The sequence below is a fragment of the Polistes dominula genome, unplaced genomic scaffold (genome assembly GCF_049000335.1).
Source record: "Polistes dominula isolate Pdom_NZ unplaced genomic scaffold, Pdom_raw_medaka contig_624, whole genome shotgun sequence".
Classification (NCBI taxonomy): Eukaryota; Metazoa; Arthropoda; class Insecta; order Hymenoptera; family Vespidae; genus Polistes; species Polistes dominula.
The window spans coordinates 395,190-418,245 of NW_028300891.1; the positions used below are offsets into that span (position 1 = coordinate 395,190).

Here is a 23,056-nt window from a genome sequence, read left to right on the forward strand (position 1 = left end):
AAGATTAACTTGTTATTGTTGCAAATGATTCTAAACAGGTATTTTATAATTAAAATCCATAGCTGTAATTTGTGGTATTTTTACTCATGTACGTTTGTATAGATTTTGAACGTGTTTTTGAATTACACGTAGAATTATTTACATATTAAGTAACCCTTCATCAATAATTGAAGTCTTCGAATTGATAAAATAAACGAATCTGAAATATCTTTCATGGAAATTGTAATTGATTCGCGTTACATCGAAATTCTTCGTTAGTTCAGTCATATACAAGAGAGAAAGAAAGATAAAGAGAGAAAAAACAAGAAAAAAGAGAGGGAGAAAATAATTTTTCTTTCATGTTTGATGGCTTACTCGTTTTTTAATTGAATTCGTATTTTAATGGAATTAAATAAAGTGAATTTTTTTTCTTTCTTTATTCCTTTCCAATTATTTTTCATTTATCATAAAAAAATTTATTTTTTATTTCAATATATATATCATAATACTTTTTAAATAATCAAATTTCATCAATGATTTATTTTGTCATTTTTTTTCATATAGTTGATTCTTTATATAATAAAAAAATCGCACACAAAATTAGCATCTTTCCCTTTTTTTACTCTCTTCCTGAGGGTTTCAAGGTTTATTCAAAATAGTGCCGATAGTCGTAGTAGGTTCACTCTGGCAATTGTACAATTTCGTAATAAACTAACAGCGGTGACAGTTTGACAGAATGGTCGATGTACTTTGAGAAATAGTTTGTCAGTTTCACGTCAGCTTGCTAACGCTTTTCTTTTTCTTCTTCATCAAAATTATCATAAAGTTTTTTTTTCTTTAACCCTTTCGCTACGGTGGGCCTCGCCGCGGAGTACCTCGTCTAGAACGGAGCGACGTACCGAAAGTAAGAACATTAAGCGCGCGCAGTCTTTAGCATTCGGAGCCTTTTGTCTCAAAAACGACTTTGTGACATTACTTTTAGAAACAAAATGATTTGTGTTCATAATTTTTCCATGGATATATTTTTAATTCAACAATACAATTAATAATACACGAAGCGATACCATTTATCTTAACATTTGGTTCCATTTTTGGAGCGGGTGACTATAGTCACCCGTCGTGTATAGGTGGCATCGTGTGACGGGTGACTATAGTCACCCGTCGTGTGCGGGTGTCGTTTTGTGGCGGGTGACTATAGTCACCCGTAGTAGTGAAAGGGTTAAAAACGACTTTGTGAGTAATCCTATCATTGAATTCGTGGAAAACGAAAAACTAATCGTGGTGTTTTCTCTCATTCATAGAATTAGGATTCAAATGAGAATTCCTTCTGAACTACCTAATCAAATTAGGAATGGAATCTAATAATACAAGCGTTACGTGCAAGTTCATTCGATCAACTTGCTCGCTCGCTCATAGTTTCTTTTCTTTCTAATTTTATGCCTGACTTTTTGGTTGTAAAGTAAATTAGAAAAGAAACAAAAGATAACCAAATAAAGCAGTAACTTACTTTGTTTTGGAGAGATTAGGATCGCTTGTCTTCCGTTTTTCTCGTAATTGTCGCTATAACAAAATAGATACAAGGAATTTATAAATAATTTAAATTTTGTATTACTATGAAAAATAGATCCATAAATTTGTGGGTTTAAGAAGAAAGGAAGCATGTGTTTTAATTTTTCTATTATTTAGATATTATTGTTTAAAGTTTTGCATTCCAATATTTCTTATTAGCAATACATCCTTTTTTCTATTTACAATACAGATGTGAATGTATTTGTTTTTAATAAATATTAGATTAATCAATAAGTAATGTCAAAATGTTCAATATACTGCAGTTGTTTATTTAAATATAAAATACTAAAAACTTTTAATATCAGGTATAAATCTACCAAATCAATATTTGTCTCTCACCTTATGATGTATCCGTTCCTTGTAACTCTCAGACCTATTTATATTTGACGTCTTTGGCTTACTGGAAAACTTATGATGCATCCTAAATAATACAAAATAAACAAAATATAAATTAACAATTAATTAATAATATTAATATCAAACATAAAGGCGCATTTTCTTCTGAATGGTTGATTTAATGGTGACGTTGAAAAAATTAGATAAAAAGAAGAATAAAATTTGAAAAAAAAAAAAAAAAGAAGAAGAAGAATGTGGTTCTCTAGGAATGAAGATGAAACGAGAATATGAACGATTGTGTTCAGAAAAGAATGAAAAGAGATTTACAGAGAAACATATGTTTAAAAAAAAATCAACGTTTGATACATTTAAAGATATCTAATCCGGAAAAAAACATCGATCGTTTTTTCGTAGAAATCTTGTTCATAAAAGTGCCGACAGGGAATTCCTGTTTCTCTGCTAATTTCTTTTCTTCTTTTAGTAAAGATAATTATGAAAACATACATTTCGGACATTTCTTCTCTAGAGGAAGGATCGTCTATGTTATCGGCCGTGTTTCCGGTTGTACCACCGCCTCCGCGATGTTCTCCTAAAAGCATGGATGAGATAATTAATTATTTAACAGTTATCGATAAAAAAGAAAGCTTGCAATAAACCTTTGATATTAAAAATAATTATGCAGAGGGAGAGAGGGAGAGAGAGAGAGAGAGAGAGAGAGAGAGAGAGAGAGAGAGAGAGAGAAAGAGAGAGAGAGAAAGTTATTCGTATTGCTACACTCCTCATACAAATTCTTATCTAAAAGTTCTTATAGTAAAAATAAATATTAGGTTGACCTAGAAAATTCATGCTGTTTTAAAAAATAATTATTCAAAAGCAATACTTACTTTATATATATATATATATATACATGAAATATGACAAAAAATATTCTTTTGTTAAATAAAAATTAAATATTTAAAAAAAAGTGATAAAAATTTTTCTAGCAACCTGATACCAAAAATGTTAGTCATATATTTATAATATAAATTATTAAACATCTTAAAATTGTTCCTATTGACCGATACATATGAATATTAACTTATGCTACGTAATAATCCTAAAATACTTTAATCGACTAAACTCTACCTTACACAATATCAAAATTAAATGAATAGATCAATTTAATGAATGTTTATTAAAAAAATATTCGCATGGCCTATAGGTGAAATGTAACATAATCAGAATCAATATAAATACATTCATACTAAATATACGTATACGAGAAGCAAGTTAACGTGTCTCTTTCTCCCTTTCTTACTCTGTATATGAAATTTTAAAAGGTATGGAAGGAAATAAATCTCGCCTTTTAGACGCACGCGTCGTTCTAATTTTATCAACCTCTAAGAAAAGGTAAAGCTCGCTGGATTGGAATTTCTCTGATTTCGCGGGACGATGATTCTGATCGATTTGTTCGACGTCAAGTTAGTCTTAAGCATCTAACAGAGTTCTAACAATAAGTATGCATTTCGAAAAGCACGAGTTAGTTATATACGTAAGAATTTTTAGTCAATCATTGCCAAAATAAAATCGATCTACGGAGATCTATCGATTTTTTGGTTCTACTAATTGAATACATAGGAGTTTACGTGTATGTATATATATATATATATATATATCTAGATATATACATGTACTTCTTTCTCTCTTTCTCTCTTTATTTATTTCAATGTGTTTCTCTTTTGGGCGTCGCGAGAAAGAGAGCCTGGCGTTTCTCCAAATATCCAATCTCATATGGAAGAAGCTTATCAGCAAAGTCGAGCGAACAGCTTGCCCGTCCGTAAAGGCACAGCGTGGGTTATACGATCGTCTAAGTATAGGAGCACCGCCTTATAGCAGATTAACGCGTCAAAGCAAAACGAGTCTCTCTTGGGTAAGCTATCGAATCAGACGAGAAGAGAAAGTTAGAGAGAGATCAAAAATAATAGAGAAAAAGAAATAGACAAGAAAAATAGTATAGAAAGAAAAGAGAGAGAGAGAGAGAGAGAGAGAGAGAGAAATAAATAAACAGAAAAAACAGAAATTAGAGAAAGTGAAACAAAAAAAAATTTAAAAAATGGAGGGGTCAAAAGGGTTAGAAAGGAAAATAGAGATATAAAAAAATTAACTTGGTGGAAAATCGAAAGAGCTTGCAAATGCAAACAGTAAGGAAAAAGAAAATTTGATGGGGGTGGTTTTTATTTCCCTGTAAAAAAAGGGGAAGAAGAAAAAAAAACTGAAAAAGAAAAAAATAGTTTCCGGTCTACACGACACATATGCCTACATCTATAAGTTTAAAAATAGAGATGTCGAAGAGCATTTGAATTCGATTTAAAAAAATTTTTCCTCTGGATACGTTTATCCTTTGTTAACACTACCACCCCTGTCGATTTTACGCATGTCTCTTCTCCTCTCAACGAGAGGGGTGTGAGAATCCCTTCTTCTATGATTTGATCCCTACTATCTTTCTACTCTGTATTTCTTTTTTGGTTTATCTTTCTGTTTTTTATTTTATTTTTTCTTAAGTTATATTGTTGTAGCATTCATATCATAAAGAAAGAATGTTTGTATAATTTTATAAGTATTAGGGGGTTTATATATGCATGCATATAAATATATAAATACACATATACTAGTTATTTATTTACGAAAATGCTGCTCTAATAAATTTTAAGAAGTTTACGCATAACTTTCAAGCGTTTTTTTATCAAAGTAAAAAGTTTATTCATTTCTCTAAAGTAATTATATTTGTATCTTATCTTCTTTTTTTTATAATATATAGAAAATTTAGCTTCTTTATTTTTCGTCAGGTTTATTTCCAGTATTATGGAACGAGCATGAACCACTAACCTGAGGATAATAGACTCTCGTTTTATTTACAAGTACATATATATTAAATTTCAAAAGTTGCTATGAAAATTTTATATTGTCAATTTGCCATAAGTTTTATACGAGAATATGATAGAAATTATTATCTATAGCGGTTACGTTATAATTTTTTTTTTAAGTAATTACAAAAATATACAATTTGATAAGTAAATTTTAATACAACGAAATAATAATTATAATAGTATTAATAATAATAATAATAATAATAATAATAATAATAATAATAATAATAATAATAATAATAATAATAATAATAATAATAATAATAATAACAATAATAATAATAATAACAAGAATAATGAGAGCATTAATCAACTCAGAACATCGGCCGCTACAATGCACTATTTAAATTTGTTTAAATTTAACAATGAATGAGCTCAGGTCTACAACGAGAAGAAGTAAATAATAATAGCAATAATAATTATTATATTAATATAATATAATCTAAAAATATTATTAAGTATTTTTTTCATAAATGAATATAGTCTTTTATTTATAGATGATTCGAGGTTTTCATTATCTAGATATAATGAGCGAACATTTCAGTAATTAATTTAATTCTACAAATAGAGAGTTTATTTTATTATTTTCCAATCATGTCTTTTTAAAAATATTTAATATTGTTGACGATGTGCTACAATTGATAAATCGATCACGTAGTCATAATCAGTCCTATTACTTTTTCAATCAAACTTTTATTACTTCTTTTTATTATTTCATAAATTCTTTATCAGCATCATTTAATTGTTATTCAAAGATGCACAATACTAATTAATTATCTGCAACTATTCTCATTAATACTATTAGCAACATATTATTTTTTAGTATAAACGAAAGAATTAAAATGTAAAAGAAAAGACATAAGACAAAAAACGTATGTGAATTTAGAAAGCTGTAGACTGGGTTACTGCAAGTAATTTTGGATAGTAAAATGTTTAAAATAATTTATTGCTCGTCTAATCTTTCTTTTTTAAAGAAAAACTCTTTAATTAATTTTTTTAAATTTTTGTGTATGAATTTTTCTAATAATAGCCGATACTGATATATAATCCTAAACGTTTTTTTCCTATTGCAGAAATCAATTAAATAAGCAGACGTAAAGTATTATAAGTAAAAAAAACAAAATTCAACTCTATTTTTAGACTTGAGAGCTGCAATATTCATTCATATTTAAATCTAATTATTTTAACTCATTCATACTTCACGTATTCAATTTAAACTCTTTAGTTAAAAGTTTTTTTTTTTATAATTCTATATATACTTTTCATGATCATTTTTTTCTGCTTAAGTATTTGTATATTGTATACACTGAAATAATTCATTAAAATCATATATACAAGCGTTTAAAATAAGATTAGTTTTCCGTTATTAATCATAACACAATAAATTAAGTAATAAAATAACAAATGAAGAACTCCCAAGTATTGAATATTTCAAGATATCAATAAATTCTCTCGTTTTTTTTTTTTATTTAATTTTGAAAATTTTTACCTGAATGATACAAATACTGTATGAGAATAAAACAAAATTTTATTTATTTTGTAAAAAAAAGGGTTACTCATAATTTTTTCTTTTCTTTTTATGTTTGAAGTCAACGCCGCGCGTAAATTTTTTAATATTGAAATAATAAGAATTAATCAGTGCAAAGAAAAATAAAACAAAATACAATAATTAATTAATAACTTATGTTCTGAAGGGTGAACTCGCTCTCACTTTTTCTCTCTTATGGATGGATGGATATATGTATATATATATGTATATGGATATATGAATGTATGTATGTATTTATGTACATAGGCGTTAATTTACAAGTCATGATATATACATATATATATTATACGTATAATACGGTATAATATTTCCCGTATTTGATCACGATTGCTACGCGGTTGTGAATTATATATAGTTTTGTATACCCGTTTGCTGTTCTTTTCCGTTTATCTTTCATTTCTTCCATATGAGCGTAGATATTCGAAGAAGAACCAGGATAAATAAATAATAAGGTTTTTAGTCGAAGCAATTAAGGGTTGCGTTAAGCGCAAAAATAAATTCGCGACATACGCGAAAAGCGCTCGCTACCCAGGATCGCTAGTTAGTTCCTCTCATTCTTTTTTCTTTTTTATCGTGTATAAAAATGTAAGGATATTATTAAAGCAAAACAAAAGAATCATTAATACTGCTATCCCCACCTATACAATCTCCCATACACAATAGATTTTGTTGCTCGTCACTTTGTTTAGAAGCATCCAACTCTTCTTTTTCTTCATCTTTTTGCTCATGAACATGTTCACATATGCTTTCCGTATCGTTTTCAAGTTCTCTGTCCGATTCTGGCAAATTTTGCAGATGTACCTCCGTTTCTGGCTCCAACTCGTGTTCATGCACTGGTTCAATGTCATGCTTATTTACTTGTTCATGTTCACATTCGTGTTCCTCTTCATTTTCGTGATTCTGCTGTTCCAGTTCTGATTCATATTCGTATTCTATTATAGGCTCGTGCTCATGTTCTGGTTCATGTTCTTGTTCTGTCTTAGGATATGTTTTTTCTTCTACTACATGACTAGCTATGACAGAAGGTGTATCTTCTGCGACAGTTGACGAAACCGTCTCTTCTGGCAGTGTTGTAGGAGGAGTTGGTCTTCTGTCTTGTTTATCACGAGCTTTATAGGCCTCAGCAGCTTCCGAAATATGTTTGCACCACAACTTTCGTTCTGCCGGAGAAGCAGCTACCAAATCATAAATTTGTGCTCCATTTTGTGAGGTATTGACCAAATACAAAGAATTTTTGTCAACAGCATTGTGCCTGACCAGTACAGTAGATACTTTTACGATTGGGCTCAGTACAGAACTTGCTTGGCTAGTGTTGATAAATTTTAGAAGATATTTTTCATCTTGACGATGTAGTAGAAATATCGTGTCGTCGAATAAAACGACGTGCAAATCGACCGGTTTTGCTCTATTCTGTTCCGTTCTACGCCATTGCAATGGACCCTCGTAAATAAGTTTGCGTTTGGTTATATCGAGATTCTTGAATTCTTGAACTGTTGGATGATCAAATTTATCGAAAGCGGATCTGTCGATGGTTCGTTGAATTTCTACGAGACGTTGGTAGTCTTCTGCTTCCTTTACAGCCTGATTGACACGACTTAAGATTTCTTTGCTTCGTTCGAGACTACGAAACACCGCTGCCTTTTCCTTCTCATTCGTGTCCGGTGTATATTTCGCGAGATTTTCAAAGAGCAAAGGATATTTAGTTAATCTTAACATACCAGTCAATATGTGATCCTTCAATTGTAATCTCCTACAAAGAGGATTTGATTCGATCTCGTTCAAAAATGAGTTTAATTTGAGATCTTTGCGACGACGATCTCTTAACGCATCCAAAGCTACTTGTTGTTTCGCGCAATACGTCGAGGCAGCACGTTCGAACGTCTCACCGTCTTCTCCATCGAACATCTCCAATAAAAGATCACCTATGTCACCCACACAAGGATTTTCCTTCTTCTTCCTCTTCATCGCTTGATTAAAACGCGAATGTATTGCTACCATTTCGTCCAAATTTGAGAAAAGTAATTGGATCTGATCCAAAGGTAGTACTTGCGATTCTAGTAATGGTCTATGGAAGACATGGGACAGAACCTTCAGAGCACGTACGTGAGATCGTTCCGTATGAAACAGTTCTGTCGTTAACAAAAAAAATCAAATCGTTGATGAACAATTATGTTTTCTATTACTGTTTTTGTTTTGTTTCGAATATAAATTTGAGATTAATCTTCGATCAAGGAATCAATCTACGTACCATTGATAACTTCTTGCCTTTTTTTTTCCGAATTACCAAGACGCGCGAGTACTTCTTCTGTAACCCCTTGACTCCAATCCGAAGGATCTGGCTCGACATCGACGTCGCTATCCCACGAAGTCGATGCATTTGCCGAGGAAGTTGCTGGATGTACTTGTTCTAGGCTCGTACTTGGACTGTCCAAACTTCTAGTCGATAAACTGCTGTTAGATGAACTACCAGCCGAATTTCCAGGAAATGTTCCAGAAGGGTCGCAGTCACTAAAACGTGTCCTGTTGTTAATTGTACAGGCAACGTATAGACAATTAATTAATTAAATGTTTGTTAAGATATTTTTGTTTTGTAAAAACATTTGTTTTGAAAGTTAACTGTTAACTATCTCGTTAATTAGATATTCTGAATATAATTAGCAGTTTACTTAACACATTAAGCGCCGGCGACATATAAAAAATTTAACGCTTGAACGCCGGCTACGTTTCAGCTACAGAAAATATTTGATTGTTTTCAAATCATCATATAGGTTTTGTTCTTTTAGTTAAAAATGTAACTAACGTGTATTCAATGCTCATGCAAGAAAACAATTCCCGCAACATTTCGGGATCGACATTTAAACGATCGGACTCAGAATCCCGCGTTAAGCGGAACGGCGCTTAATGTGTTAATTAAAGAATATACTTTACATAAAAAAATAAACGACTTACTTTGTTTTCGAGAGATTCGGATCACTGGTCTTTCGCTTTTCTCGTAACTGTCGCTGCAATGAATAAAAACAATTAGTGTATTGTAAGATTTTTTATGTAATTAACAATCCTTTAGAATTTGATTTCTTTGTTCACTTACCTTATGATGGATCCGTTCCTTGTAACTTTCAGACCTATTTATGTTCGATGTCTTTGGCTTACTGGAAATATTTTGCTGCACCCTAAATAATCGTAATCGATAAAGCAAAAATTCAGGACTTAAAATAAATTATTATACTGATGAATTAAAAGAAAATATTAATGTGAATTCAATTTGAAAATTTTATTATAATTTAGAGAATAATTAGAATAAATGAGAATTCATTTAGAAAAAACAGTATGTTTAAACGAAAATTGTTTTCTTTGAGCTTCAAAAAAGATAGAAAAATAAATTATAGTACTTTGTAAGTTTCTTTTCATTTAGTATGATAAATAATGATAACGTACATTTCGGACATTTCTTCTCTAGAGGAAGGATCGTCCATGCTATCGGTGTTTCCGGTTGTACCGCCTCCGCGATATTCTCCTAAAAGCAAGAAATAAGAGAATTCATTATTTAACATGCATCTAACACGACTTCCAATAAATATGCATAATTTGTGCATTCAAGTTTACAATGCATATAAAGAACATCGATTAGTCCAAGAAATATTTTTACTATGTTTATTTATTTAATGTTTATTTTTCCGAATTTTGCTTAAACCAAATTAATAAACAAAACGATTAACCAATTTATAAGAAAATAATAATACATACCTTTTTTTATAGCATTTTGTATGATCAATTTTCATAACACTATAAATTATTAATAATTCACGTAACCACTTTTTTCTTTTGGTTTCAATAAAGAAAATATTGAACAAATAACAAGGAAAATATAATTGAATTAACGATAATTCATTGTTACTAGCATATAAAATAAATACGAATAAAAATTTTTGTTTTAAAAAGCAATGAAAATAAATGAAATTTATGAATGATAATAAAGTGGTATTGATTTTTGGTGAAAGTGATCAAACTAAACTGATAAATATTGAGAAAATGAATAATCTAAAATAGCTCACCCTTCAGATATATATAGTTTGCTTTTTATTAAATTAAAATCATATATCAATTTATATCACAATGTTATTATTTTTTAAGAAATAAATTTGACAGATAAATGTCAACAGAATTAATAGATATTTTCAATTTGTCATTCAATTTGTGAACGTGTGAATTAAATTTGGCAAATCAATTATTAATGTAATTAAAAAAGTAGTCAATAATTTGTCATTGAAATTTTTGACGTACATATAATTAAAATTTGAATGATTCACAATGTAACTGAATACATTTTTCTAAATTTACAGATCAATTATCAATTTAATTAAGAAATATTTGTAAGCTACTCATTTTAATTTCTAACGCATTAACGAAATTTGATACAGAACAGTTGGCAATTTAGAAGAACAAATAATGAACAAATTAATATAGTAAACTTGTCATTTAAATTTCTGACGCACGAACTTATCACATATCGATTACTATACAGCCTTTCATAAGGCATAGAATACACGAACGTGTCTTGCTAAGTATAGGAGTCCAGTCTTAAGGCTTGAGCAAACCTTGAAGCAAAACGAGTCCCGCGGTTATGCCATCGAACTAGACAGAAAGAGATAGAAAGAGACCAAGACAGACAAGAAGAGAAAGAGAGAAATAGTGACAAGGAAAATAAGAGGGTAAGATCGGAGTTTGCGAATGCAGACAATCATGAAAAAAGAAAATGAAGAGAAAAAAGAAAGGAAATTTGAAGATGGGGTCTCTCTGTCTCTCTCTCTCTTTCTCTTTCTGTCTCCCCCTGCAAAAACAGTTTCCGGCTGGTCTAAACACGTGCCTACATTTCTCTAAATCCTAAAATAGATCGAGAAAAGCTCGGAAGCTTTTCCTTGAACAATATTCACCTTTAACACGAAATGCCTAACCCTCAGATTTGATTCTTTCTCTCCCTTTCTCTTATATTTGTTCATCTTCAATTTTGTTTTTTGCAATTTTTCTTTTGTTTTTTTTTCTTTTTATACCTAGGAAGGTATTTGTATGTTTTTTTTAACAATAAGTTTTTTGTGCTTTCTATTATGTTTGGTTTTACTTATTTTCTACAAACTAATTTAGGTTATTATTAAGAAGTTTGTTGATAAAAATAAAAAGGAAGGAACAAAATGGTCAACCTTGAATAATATATTGTTTGAAGTGCCGATAGAGACTTGAAGAATTTATTACTTCAATATCTACGATGAGGAAAGTACTTAAAAAAAAAAAAAAAAAGATTACGACGTTAACACGAATTGGTTATTAAAACATTTTTATGTAGACAATCTTAAAATCATAAAATTATCCTTTTTTTTTATTTTCCTCTTTTTTATGACGAAATAAAAAAAATATTTAGTTGTTTTTTCTCTTTCTAATGATAAATTAAAAAATTCTTGTAATATATGTGCTTATATGTATATATGTGTGCGTGTGAATTAATATTCGATAGATTTGTACATAACGTAGCCAATATAAAATTTACGACTCTTTCCTCGAATTAAAATTAAAATAAATAATTTACTTATTTCTTATGATGGAATCAAAAATACATTAGTATAAATGTATGTGGGTTAATAATATTTCATGTGTTCGTAAAAAAAAAACAAAAATAAAATAAATTATTTATTTTTCTCTAATAATAAATTTAAGAACAAGTTAACGTACATATACACATAACTTACACGCATATACGTGTTAATAATATTTCCACGGGATAGCATAAATGCCCGAGGCGATTTTTGATGAAATCTGATTTTGTGTGTGTATGCGTGTGTCGCGATAGCTCCAAGTAAAAATCCTACAATTAAATTACAGTCTCTAGTAATTTACACTCGAATTACATCTACGTATAGTTCTAGTTCGGTGTCTAAATTTGATCGAAGAATTTTCCTTTAGGATATTTGAAAAAAATCAAGGATGGATAAATGAATAAATGAACAGATGATTCTATCCAAATTGTGTGTGTGCCCGCGCATGCGTATAGTAATATCTCGTCAATATCGCTCGAATTATCCGAACTACGTCGAAAACTTGAAGCTTTTACGTTGCAGACTGTCGTAATTTGATGTGAATACGTTAGTGAGAGAAATGTATGAATGTATGTATCTGGTGGAAAGTAACAGAAATACGTGGGAACTCAGTCTATTTCTCCGATCTATTATAAACCACGTATGCATGTACCATAAACCGTGCAAGTATGAATATATACAACACACATGATATCTTCATTTACGCTGTAAATATGTGCATGTGTATGTGCGCGCGCATAGACACACACCATGTGGTTAGAATGAATTTATGCAATAGCAAGCAATTTTTCATTACCTTCATTCATTAACATTGATAACGCACAGGTACACGTCTCTTTGAATTGAACCTTGTATTGAAATGCATTTCGAATATGAACAAAATAAAAAGATGAAAAAACAATTCGTTTGCATTGAACCATTAAGAAAACTCATGTAAAATTAAATAGAATTTGTAAAGAGTAAAAAGGTGGAGAGTTTTGAACAAAGAAAGCTTATCGATATCAGATACAATATAAAGATCTTTTTTTTTTCTTTTTCTTTTTTATATATTTTTTTTCTATATATTTGAGAATGTTTGGTGTCTGCTAAAGTTACTTGAAATCGTTCGGTGTACAATGTACAAGAAGAGACATGATTCAATGCTAGGTCTTACTGATAAACACATATGCTTAATGACCTCGAATACGAAACAATTATTGTCCAGTCGTTGGCGATTATCGTATGATGCGTAGTTGAAAATAAAAAAAAAATAAAAAAAAACCGAAATGATCGAATAATCGAAAAATAGCGATATTCATTTTAGCATTTAAAATAAACTTAAGCAGAATAATTTGGTAAATTCGTTGGACGTGTTGGAATTATTATATAAAATAGGAGCAAACATGATTCCTTAGAGTATTGGACTGAGTTCATTTATATCCCATAGTGAACCTTTTCTATATTTTTTCAATCCACACAAAAAATAGCTAGTATAAATATCACTCAGTGTATTTTCACGTCATACGAAATATAGAATAAAAAAAAAATATATCTTCTCTCTCTTTTGTTCAAATTATTGATTTTATTCAATAATCTCAACAGGACAAATAAATATATCCACAAATATGTTTAAAGTATTTAATTTAAAAAAAAAGAAAAAAAAAGTTACTCTCTATTTGCTTATGTGATTAAAATTGCGTGGATCATCGATTCGTATTCCAACGATAAACTTTCATGCACATTCGAAATAAATATTGACTCGGTCAACGAGTAATTTTATTGGAATTTTTTTTTATACACATAGGTGAACTAAAATATTCTAGACGATTATAAAAATAAATTATTTTCTTTTTCGAGATTGTTTAGACTTGAAACAAGTTCCTAGAATCGTACAGTTTATTAAAAGTTTATAAATTAATTTATATTTAAATCTAGAAATTTGTAATTTTTTTTTACAATCAATTAAGTAATTTTCCTTTCTCAGCCTATAATAAAAATTTTAATGGCAGACCTATACTATAAATAAATAAATAAATTAATCGAATAGTTGTGAACTGTGTCGAAGCTATCACTAAATAACGATTCCATATTATCTCATCTTTTGTTCACCACACGATTCATAGTAACAGGATCCGAACGGGTTTTAATTTACGTCAGCCTATCAAATTAAACAGTATTTCACGTAATTACGACACCACGTTTCCGGTGATACATACTTAGTTAATTTTACGAGACAATATTTTTTAATTATTATTAATATTATTATTAACCCTTTGCACTCCGACTCTTGCTAACAAACACTATTAGCTTTTAATCATTTTAATAAAAATAAATAAGTTATGGTAATGCCCTTAGGTCGAAAATTTTGTGTACACGTGCATGTGGCATGTGTTCCTATAAAAGTGCTTAATTAAAATAAATAATTATTGTTAATTTACTAAAAACGATTACTATAAGAAAAAATTTACAGAGTATAAAAGATTAATATTTATAAATTTTGTTCATCCCTAAAATGTGTGAAATGTAAATTGTTATCTTTTAAAAACCTAATGGATTTTGTTCACATGTTTAATCCTTCACCAACCTTGATTATAGTTTATCTCCTGTGTAGTTCTCCTACTATCCAATTTTTTATCAATATCTTTGCATTTCGCATAAATTTCCTTATTGTTGTCATTGTTGGCAAGAACATCAACGAAATTGTTATGATCATTTCGATGATGATTATTATGATGTTGATCCTTCACAGTATCATTCTTCTTTTCAAACTTGCACAGCTTTGATTTATTGCAAGCAGCAGGCACATTCAAACGATCCAGATGCACGATTAAAGCTGTCTCTAAGACCCCATTTGGTTCACGAATTTTTCTAACAGCTGCCAAAGTCTCCCAAACTTTACCAGCGATCGAATATTTGCTGCTGTTGCTACTATTGTTTTTTGTACTCTTAACCACGTTCTTCGTCTTTGTTTTCACCTTCTTTGAAACTTTGTCTCTGCTTACCTTCTCCAATACTGTTGGTGGACCTAATTTTGGTTGAATTTTCAAAACATTTTTATTTCACTTTCTTTTTGTATTTCTTTTCTTTTTTTACGAGTGATTTCGGAAAAGCTCCAAGTAGAAACAAATGAGAATATTTATAATAATTGCGTAAATTATTTTTCTTGATTTTTTAATATAACGATAGTCTTGTGAGTAAAAATTTGAGAATAAAAATTTTGAGGATTTTTTTACGAACCGGTGATTATGAAAATAGTTTATAAATTATATACTTTTTTTTTTAGATGTCCAGGTACTGAATAAATAAAAAAATTATTTTTTTCTAATGTGACATAAGCAACGGAGAAAATAAATTAGAATTATTTCTTTTGTAATTTACAATTTTAAGAATAACATTTAACATAAAACGTATTGTTTAATATCACGAAAAACTAAGATCACTATCATAATTACCGGCTCACATGTGATAAGTATTACAATATTGTCGATATATAGGTTAATTTTAATATCGATGAACAGATAATTATTTCAATCTTAAAATAGATGTGATAAAGTCACAACACGTGGTACAGTTTAAATATAATAAAAATATTAATTTTAATATCGATGAACAGATAATTATTTCAATCTTAAAATAGATGTGATAAAGTCACAACACGTGGTACAGTTTAAATATAATAAAAATACTTTGGTTTTCCCCGTATGAAAAGTTATTTTTATAAAATCATCATAATACATGGAAACCGTTATCTTCTGTGTTCGAGCTTTTCCTTTGAACTTCTTTTTTATCCGATAAAAAACTTGCACAACAAAACATTTCATGAATCACGATCAATTCAAGAATATCACGTTTCGTTTTTAACATCATTAACACGATTTCGATAATCTAAATGATCACAGAAAGTAAACGAAAGGTCGAAAAAAACTATCTTTCACTAATATCTAGTCGGATTCGATATTTCGATGGAATTTCCTTCGCCATTTTTATCTTTCTAACGTATCGGTATGTTTGATCTTAAAACGATCGTTTACATGTCGTTATAAACGTTTAAAAATCTCACATTTATTATCTTCCTTCCTTTTTTCTTTCCAATTTTTTCCTCTTTCATTTACTTTATATTTTTAATCGATCACTGAGAGATATACTATAGAACATGAAAAATACACGAAAAGTATAAACAAATCACTTGGTAGAAAAGAAAATTGATATTAAATTTGAAAAAGATGAAAAGCTCGAAAGAAAATTGAAAACGCTTTCACGGTTTTTGCGAAGAGAAACTACTTGTCGAGCTTTTCCGGGATTTTGCTCGACGAATGTGTATATATACACGTATGTCGCGTATGTATATTCTATCTCTCTCTTTCTTGTTGGAGGCGTCGCGACGCTTCTCACGGCGTCTATCTTTACCGTCGCTTTTGAATTTCCGGTGGAATCTGTTTCTGCATCGTTCAGAAGATAGCTTGAGGTTGCCGAAGCCAGTGATCAAGGGAGAAAGATGAGTAGTGGAGGGGGGATAAGGGTTGTTGGAACCCATAGCTTCCCCCTCCAGGGACTCGCTCAACTGTTGCACTTCGACCATGTGGAGAAAGTCGACCCCTCAGAGAAAATGACAACCGTTTTGTACAAGGTGCTGGCTGTTCCTTTTTCCTATCTCTTTTCACTCTTCCACTTCTCTTTGTATATACACAAGACTCGTTCTTTGAAAAAGCACGTACGATGCGTGTTCACCAATTCGATCCGATCCAATCCTATCCTCTCTCCCTCTTCTCGAGAGAACGGCAGCCGAGCAGACACTAATTTCCCTCGAATACGTTCTCTCCTTTCCTACCCGTCGACACAGTGTACTCCTCTTGGTTTCCGGTTCGACCCCACCAATCGAATAAGTTTCCTTCGTGTCGCGTGGACTACGTAGACATTCAATACATTGATATCCTTATCTAGTATTTGTATGCGTGTATGTATATTTCTATGTATGTACATAATGTAGGTATGTGGTGTAGATATTTATTACATTGATATATCTTTCTATGTATACATATACGTATATATCTATAATACAATGATACTTATATCTTTCTATGAAGTATATTGGTATAATGTATGCATGTAAAAACTTTTTATTTATCCTTTGCAATATGTATTTAATATGATGTATGTATAAATATATAATGTGTTATATTTATATCTATCTTTATTGTGTATGCATGCGTATGATATGTATATGTTATGTGTAAGTTCAACCATATCTCTTTTTGAATTGAAAAGGAGAGAGATAGAGACAGTTCTTGTTTCCTTCCTTCCTTCTTTCCTTCCTTCCTTCCTTTCTTTTAACAATTTTTTCGTCATGTTATTATAATTCGTGCGTCCATGTTGTGAGCTATGTTATCATACCAAGTTCTGAATAGATTGCAACGAAGCATTTTGATAAAAACGCCTACGTTCTATCTCTATCATCTTTTCTTTTTCTTCTTAATCTTCTTCCCTCTCTTAATTATGCCTCCTCCTGCTGTTACCCTCGTTATTCTTATTATTGTTTTCCCTGTGTACTTTTTGCTTAAGAGTAACTTATATGAATGAGCGAGAGAAAAAGAGAGAGAGAGTATTTTAATCGCAAAACAATTTATACAATTTATTTTGGATTTCTTCCAATTTCTTTCTCAGTATTTTACGATCCCATAATCGCAATTTAAATTCATGTTTAACTTAATATTCGTAATACAATATTTGTATTATGCTCGAGAGACCTATACTAAGATTTGTTATTTATTAACATCGATAAACTTTGGTAAAGTACTGTACTAAAAGTGTGAATAAATCTATCGAATTTATCGAACTATTATAGTTCAGTATACTAACTGTAAGATACATAAGAGAGAAAAAGTTTTATATTACAGTATTTCGCAAACTTAATATCCAGTTGTGTAGTCCGCGTACATTTTTCTAATGTGTATTCACTGAAGTCTTAAGGGTTCATTCTGGTTTATCATTTTGAAAAAATAAATTTTTTTTTTTGCATTTTTCGAAAGTAGACATATGTAGAATTATCATACAAAAATTTTAGAACGATCCGAGCAGTCTAAGTATATTATTTTGCGACCCAAACACATAGAGATATTACAGATAGAGGAGACAAACCATCTGCGATGGTGTAAGTGGAAATGTCTCTGCATGAATTTAGCAGCAAAAAACAAAAGGTTGATATTGACCTGACAAAAACAGAATTACTTGAAAGATGTTTAGGTAGCCACACATTTAAAATAATAATGAGGGCTTCAACAAATGCTTTTGGGCTATGGTGCCTAAACACCTATTTAATGGTAAAAAAATTGTTGAAATAGCTTTTAAATTGGCAGATTTTATATTCAACGAAGGTTTTGATCCAATACTGAAAATAATGCACGTTTTGGAGATAAAACTTGGCCCTATCGCAGTCAATTACGCTAGTAACCGCGGCAACACGCGCGTGCGCTCAGCTAATTGTTTGAGCGGAGAAGCTTTGATAGAGGCCAGGACACAACGAAAAAAGGCTAGAATGGAAGAAAATGAGTATTTTGAAGAAGCAGAAGGCATACTATATGGTGCAGGCATCGCAGAATAAGGTAAAGTCAGACTTTTTAAAAATTTGTTAAAATAAACTTTAAACGCGTTTTTCTCGAAACAATGTTTTTTCGGTTGGCGGGCATGATATCTCCGAAACTACTCAACCGATCCTTCTGAAATTTTAACCACATACTCTACACATGAATGGCTATCTCGCATGCTACAACCAAGACAAAATATTAATTTTGTATCTTTTTTTTACAAAAAACTGCGAAAAAAATCAACAATTTTTTTCTTTTTCGAAAAATGACCGTCATTTTGTTTTGTTTTCATAAAAATTGATAGTTTTAGCATACCCGATAGCCATTGTCATACTGAATTTAAAACCGTTTAATTTTTTTGTTTTAGATCACCCGTTCTCAAATTTCGATGCCCGCCAACAGCATACCTACTTTTGACGGGTTCACGTTTGTCAGCCATTTTGAATGTCAAAAAACGTTAAAAACAATAAAAAAAAATTTTTGTCTTGTACTTCTGGAGTGTATTTATCATACCCAATAACTTTTATATGTATATGTATCCTACAAAGCCTAAAAAAAAATCGTGAAAATAGCCTTTTTTTTCGGCGTATAAACCAGAATGAACCCTTAAATATAAGTTTCTAGAGAAATATTGAATTATCATAATATCGAATTTTTTAACCTTAAATTTTATATATGTACCCATAATAATGTGTGTTGTCTAAGTCATATATCTCCTGTTTCGGGATATTTGAAGGATTACATTTTATACACTAAATAAATTTCACATAATGTTCAAATAACAAACATTATTTAACGCTTCATTTTTGACAATATCGTAAAAAATTGTATTAAATTAATTTCATTTCAAATAATTTGATGTAAAATAACTGATAATTTTGATTAATTATTTTTTATTAATTTTTACTTATGTTAGACACCACTTTCATAATTATAGATACATATGTGTATTATTTTATTATCAAATTTAAATTAAATTGATTGGAAAAATATTAGGTTCGGAAATAAACATAATTGAAATAGAAATTTATTTTATATTAAAAATTTTAAAACCGATTAAACTGTATTTAATTTTAAAATGTATTATGTTGAAATTAAATACGAATTGAAATAAAGCAGTCGAACGAAATAGATAAATAAGTTAGAATTTCTCGTAACGCGAGACTATACTATTGCTCCCCTTTAATTATTATTAATCATTTCAAAACATTGATTAGTGCGATAAAACGAGCGAACTCAATAAGTTTATAGAATTCACAACAAAGATTGTGCTACGTTTATTCGTATTCTCAATGTCGATTCTTCTTTTAAGTTATTTGAAGAAGGATAGATTTCTATAGCTAAATATTATTTGTAAAATTTGGAAAAATTTCTTTAATCCTTTTTTTATTTTGTTAAATATATATTAATATATCAAGACTTTTAACATTATCTGTAACATATTAAATTGTTCAAACTACACTGTGAACTTTGTTTATTATGTCGGTAATAATTCACGTTAATGATTTATGCGCCATTAAAGAATAAAATTTAAATTTAAAAAAAAAGGAAGGAAGAAAAGGAATGTTCAAGAAAATGTAAAAACGATTAATAAATCATGGGTATTTTACGAGTTAAAAGTCTTCGAAAGATTTCTCAAGTTAAAAATAAAATTGCATTCCTTTGTAACATTGCCAACAATTTTAATTCCATTCGAAAATTACTCTTCAAAGTACAGAGTGGCCAAAAAAATAAATCCTAAGTAATTTTAAAAATCAATTAGCCCTTTTCTGACATTTTTTAAACTAACTTTTATTATCTTTGTTTATAAAATTAGAAGTATTAAATAAATTATAAAATAAATACATTCTGAAAAAAAGTTGCGAAAAAAGTTTAGAAAAAAGAATAATTAAATTTGAATATAATCTATGAACTTTTGACCCTTCCTGTATAAAGAAAAGATAAGAGACTCTCTCGAATTAGGACATTGTTTTTGGACGTGAATTCTGTGCGATAACTAAATGCATGCTGGACGGAGTAAAATCTACAAAAATCAGAAACGCGAAATAATAAATATTATGCGGCCTATTTATTACTTTTGTTTTTCTTTTAAACCTGTACAGCATCTAATTAAAATAAGATAACTCTATTTTCGTTTAACACTTGAAACAATATTTTTTTCCTTAATTATTATCCTTATTTATTTATATTTATCTTTTTTTAACGTATATCGTACCTAATTAAAATTAGATTAAAGATAAAACGATTTTAGCCCGGTTCGGCATGTGAAACAATAAGTGTTTTCCTTTCGAATTATTATCATTATATATTTATTTATTTATTAATATTTTAACGCGTACCACACCTAATTCTAATGAGATTCAAGATAAGATTCTATCCTCGTTCGGCCATTCGTTATGAAAAAGCTTCGCTTATGACGATGACTAATGCGAACTGCAGAGGACGTACCACTCCCTCTTGGATTGCGTACAGATTTAATGGCACTCGTATATGCATCTGGTTTCCAAAATTGCATAACGCTATGTGATGGTTGTTACTCACAAGAGTCGAGAGACATCCGGTTATAATTCGTTCTTAAATAATTCCAAGTTTCGCCAGGACGAACCGAAAATATGCGACGAAATTTACATATGTTTCGACTTTTCTCATTTTTTTTTTTTTCATGAAATTATTTTTATGCTTTTGGTTCTTAAATATCATTAAAATTTCGTATACATTAGCGGGTACGAAAAATATTATCAAAACTCGAGTTAGACACATCCGCTTTCACAATACGTTTACACGCATAAAGCAAAATTGATTTTATGAATTACAAGCGATAAGACGTTTCCGTAGCACGTTTTGATATCGTATATTAAAATCATACTCATTATGGTATAAATTTATAACATAGTACAAAGACATTAATTAAATCATTTTCTAAATGCTCTAAATCATATACTAAAATCATACTTGTGTAGTATAAATTTCTAGTATAATGCAAAGTTATTGAACGACAATTTTGATAATATTTTAAACCTCACGTTAAAATAAAATTTGTGGTATAAATTACAGTATAATATGCAAAGTCAATTATCCAACTGACAGTTATCAATTATCCAAGAATTGTCTAAAATATTCTAAACAAATTTTATAATAAAAAAATCCTACTTCACGTTAAAAAATGAATCTATCATAAATTTGTAGATATGATTATGATAAATCGAATAAATTAAATTTTTCGTTTGTTTGTTCTTATTATTTAATTATCGTCACTACTACGTTCGTTTATTTTCAATAAGATAACGGAACTTGAATTAGCAAGAAAAAGATATTAGTCAGAGAATATTAGATGTCTTCCTTCCTTCCTTCTTTTCTTCCTATTAGAATTAATATTCACGTTAAGGGCTGACCTTGTATTGTATTCGCTTATGGGACGCCACTTCGAATTGTGGACACCGGATAACGCGTGGTTGGTATAAACGACGGACAACGACGCTCGACAATTAAATTTATTAAATTAAGACCCACTTAAATGTCGTCACGGCGAGACGCGGCAAAAAACAATGGCTCTTTCCCTTTAATGAATTACAAGCTCTACAATTACTCGCATTATGAGTGACGCGCTTAGTACTCATGTTTTATAACCGACTCGTATACATACTATAGTTTAGTGTAATTGGAAGTATTTTTTTTCTTTTTTTCTTAGCAATCATATTAAATATATGTGCCGTTAATTATGACAAAGAGCCAAGTTAAAAAAATGTATAAAATTTATTTAATAATATAAAAAATTATAAAAAACATGAAATAAATCAATGTTTATTTGTTTATTTTTTTTACTAACATTAGCCCACTTACATAATTAGATATATGTTGAAACACACATATTCACCTTTTTTGGAGGACACATCTTAATATCACAATTTACATATAAAGTATTTGATCTTAAGAACGCGATGGAATTCCATTAAAAAGAGGCCATAAAATGAAATGAATAATAATAAGCACATTAAAAATTTCTATTTTAGATTTTCCAACTAAACATATAATCTTCGGAAATTTTCCAAGCTAACAGTAAACAAGAAATAGTCTCCTAAACGAAACTAAATAAAAGTTGTGTGGAGCCTTTTATTTAAAAATATCTTTTTTAAGTATGGTTGCCTCATGCAAAAGACTACGCGTGCATTTATTTAAACATTCTAAAAGAATAATTCAGACAAGCTCACGACTAATAAGAAATTTTTCCTTTATGTTTAAACATTGATTTAGAATAAATTTCTACATTTCCCTTTTTCTTATTTCTTAATAATCATGCATTCATATTTGCAGACATTTTATTAAAAACATCCAAGCTATAGTTGCAATTTCATGCGCTTGGTTTAAAATTGTTGTTTGACAAGACACGAAGTCTTACACGACACAATTAACATAATGCCGACATATCTCAAATCTCGCTATAAAACACTTATAAATCTATTATAAGCAATATATTTATTATTGATAGAAAAAGACGTGTTACTGAGATTATTAACCGCGTGATACGTAAGATTGTTTAATACAATAATATATAAAAATTAAATGTATATAATT

The 23,056-nt window shown here is 29.5% G+C and overlaps 3 protein-coding genes across 8 annotated transcripts in view; 1 reads left to right on the forward strand and 2 right to left on the reverse strand.

Moving 5' to 3' along the window:
* Positions 1–23,056, reverse strand: part of RhoGEF2 (Rho guanine nucleotide exchange factor 2) — a 69,270-nt gene that overhangs the window by 14,691 nt on the left and 31,523 nt on the right. For 5 of the 6 annotated variants that reach the window (XM_015332153.2, XM_015332151.2, XM_015332149.2 and 2 more), the window contains 8 exons: positions 9,775–9,853; positions 9,428–9,509; positions 9,289–9,341; positions 8,588–8,859; positions 6,978–8,468; positions 2,389–2,473; positions 1,888–1,969; positions 1,487–1,539 (listed from right to left, as the gene is read on the reverse strand). In XM_015332153.2, coding sequence (XP_015187639.1) covers positions 1,487–1,539; positions 1,888–1,969; positions 2,389–2,473; positions 6,978–8,468; positions 8,588–8,859; positions 9,289–9,341; positions 9,428–9,509; positions 9,775–9,853 — 2,197 coding nt within the window. The remainder of the gene's footprint in view (positions 1–1,486; positions 1,540–1,887; positions 1,970–2,388; positions 2,474–6,977; positions 8,469–8,587; positions 8,860–9,288; positions 9,342–9,427; positions 9,510–9,774; positions 9,854–23,056) is intronic. The other variant, XM_015332150.2, reaches the window with a different exon arrangement.
* On the reverse strand, positions 14,229–16,482 carry LOC149033521 (uncharacterized). Its single transcript, XM_089177470.1, has 2 exons — positions 16,311–16,482; positions 14,229–14,928 (listed from the first exon to the last, which is right to left on the reverse strand). The coding sequence occupies exons 1-2, from the start codon at positions 16,480–16,482 to the stop codon at positions 14,480–14,482; spliced, it is 621 nt and encodes a 206-aa protein (XP_089033596.1). The 3' UTR covers positions 14,229–14,479.
* On the forward strand, positions 18,196–18,980 carry LOC149033522 (uncharacterized). Its single transcript, XM_089177501.1, has 2 exons — positions 18,196–18,502; positions 18,852–18,980. Exon 1 carries the CDS (start codon positions 18,196–18,198, stop codon positions 18,499–18,501), a length of 306 nt encoding a protein of 101 aa, XP_089033627.1. The 3' UTR covers position 18,502; positions 18,852–18,980.

Excerpts from the sequence above, each read along its gene's own strand:
- LOC149033521 (XM_089177470.1), bottom strand. The coding sequence starts at position 16,482 with ATGGTCGAAGTGCAACAGTTGAGCGAGTCCCTGGAGGGGGAAGCTATG. Across the intron at positions 14,929-16,310 it reads CCGGAAATTCAAAAGCGACG|GTCCACCAACAGTATTGGAG; the intron begins GTAAAGATAGAC and ends AACCAAAATTAG.
- LOC149033522 (XM_089177501.1), top strand. The coding sequence starts at position 18,196 with ATGGTGCCTAAACACCTATTTAATGGTAAAAAAATTGTTGAAATAGCT.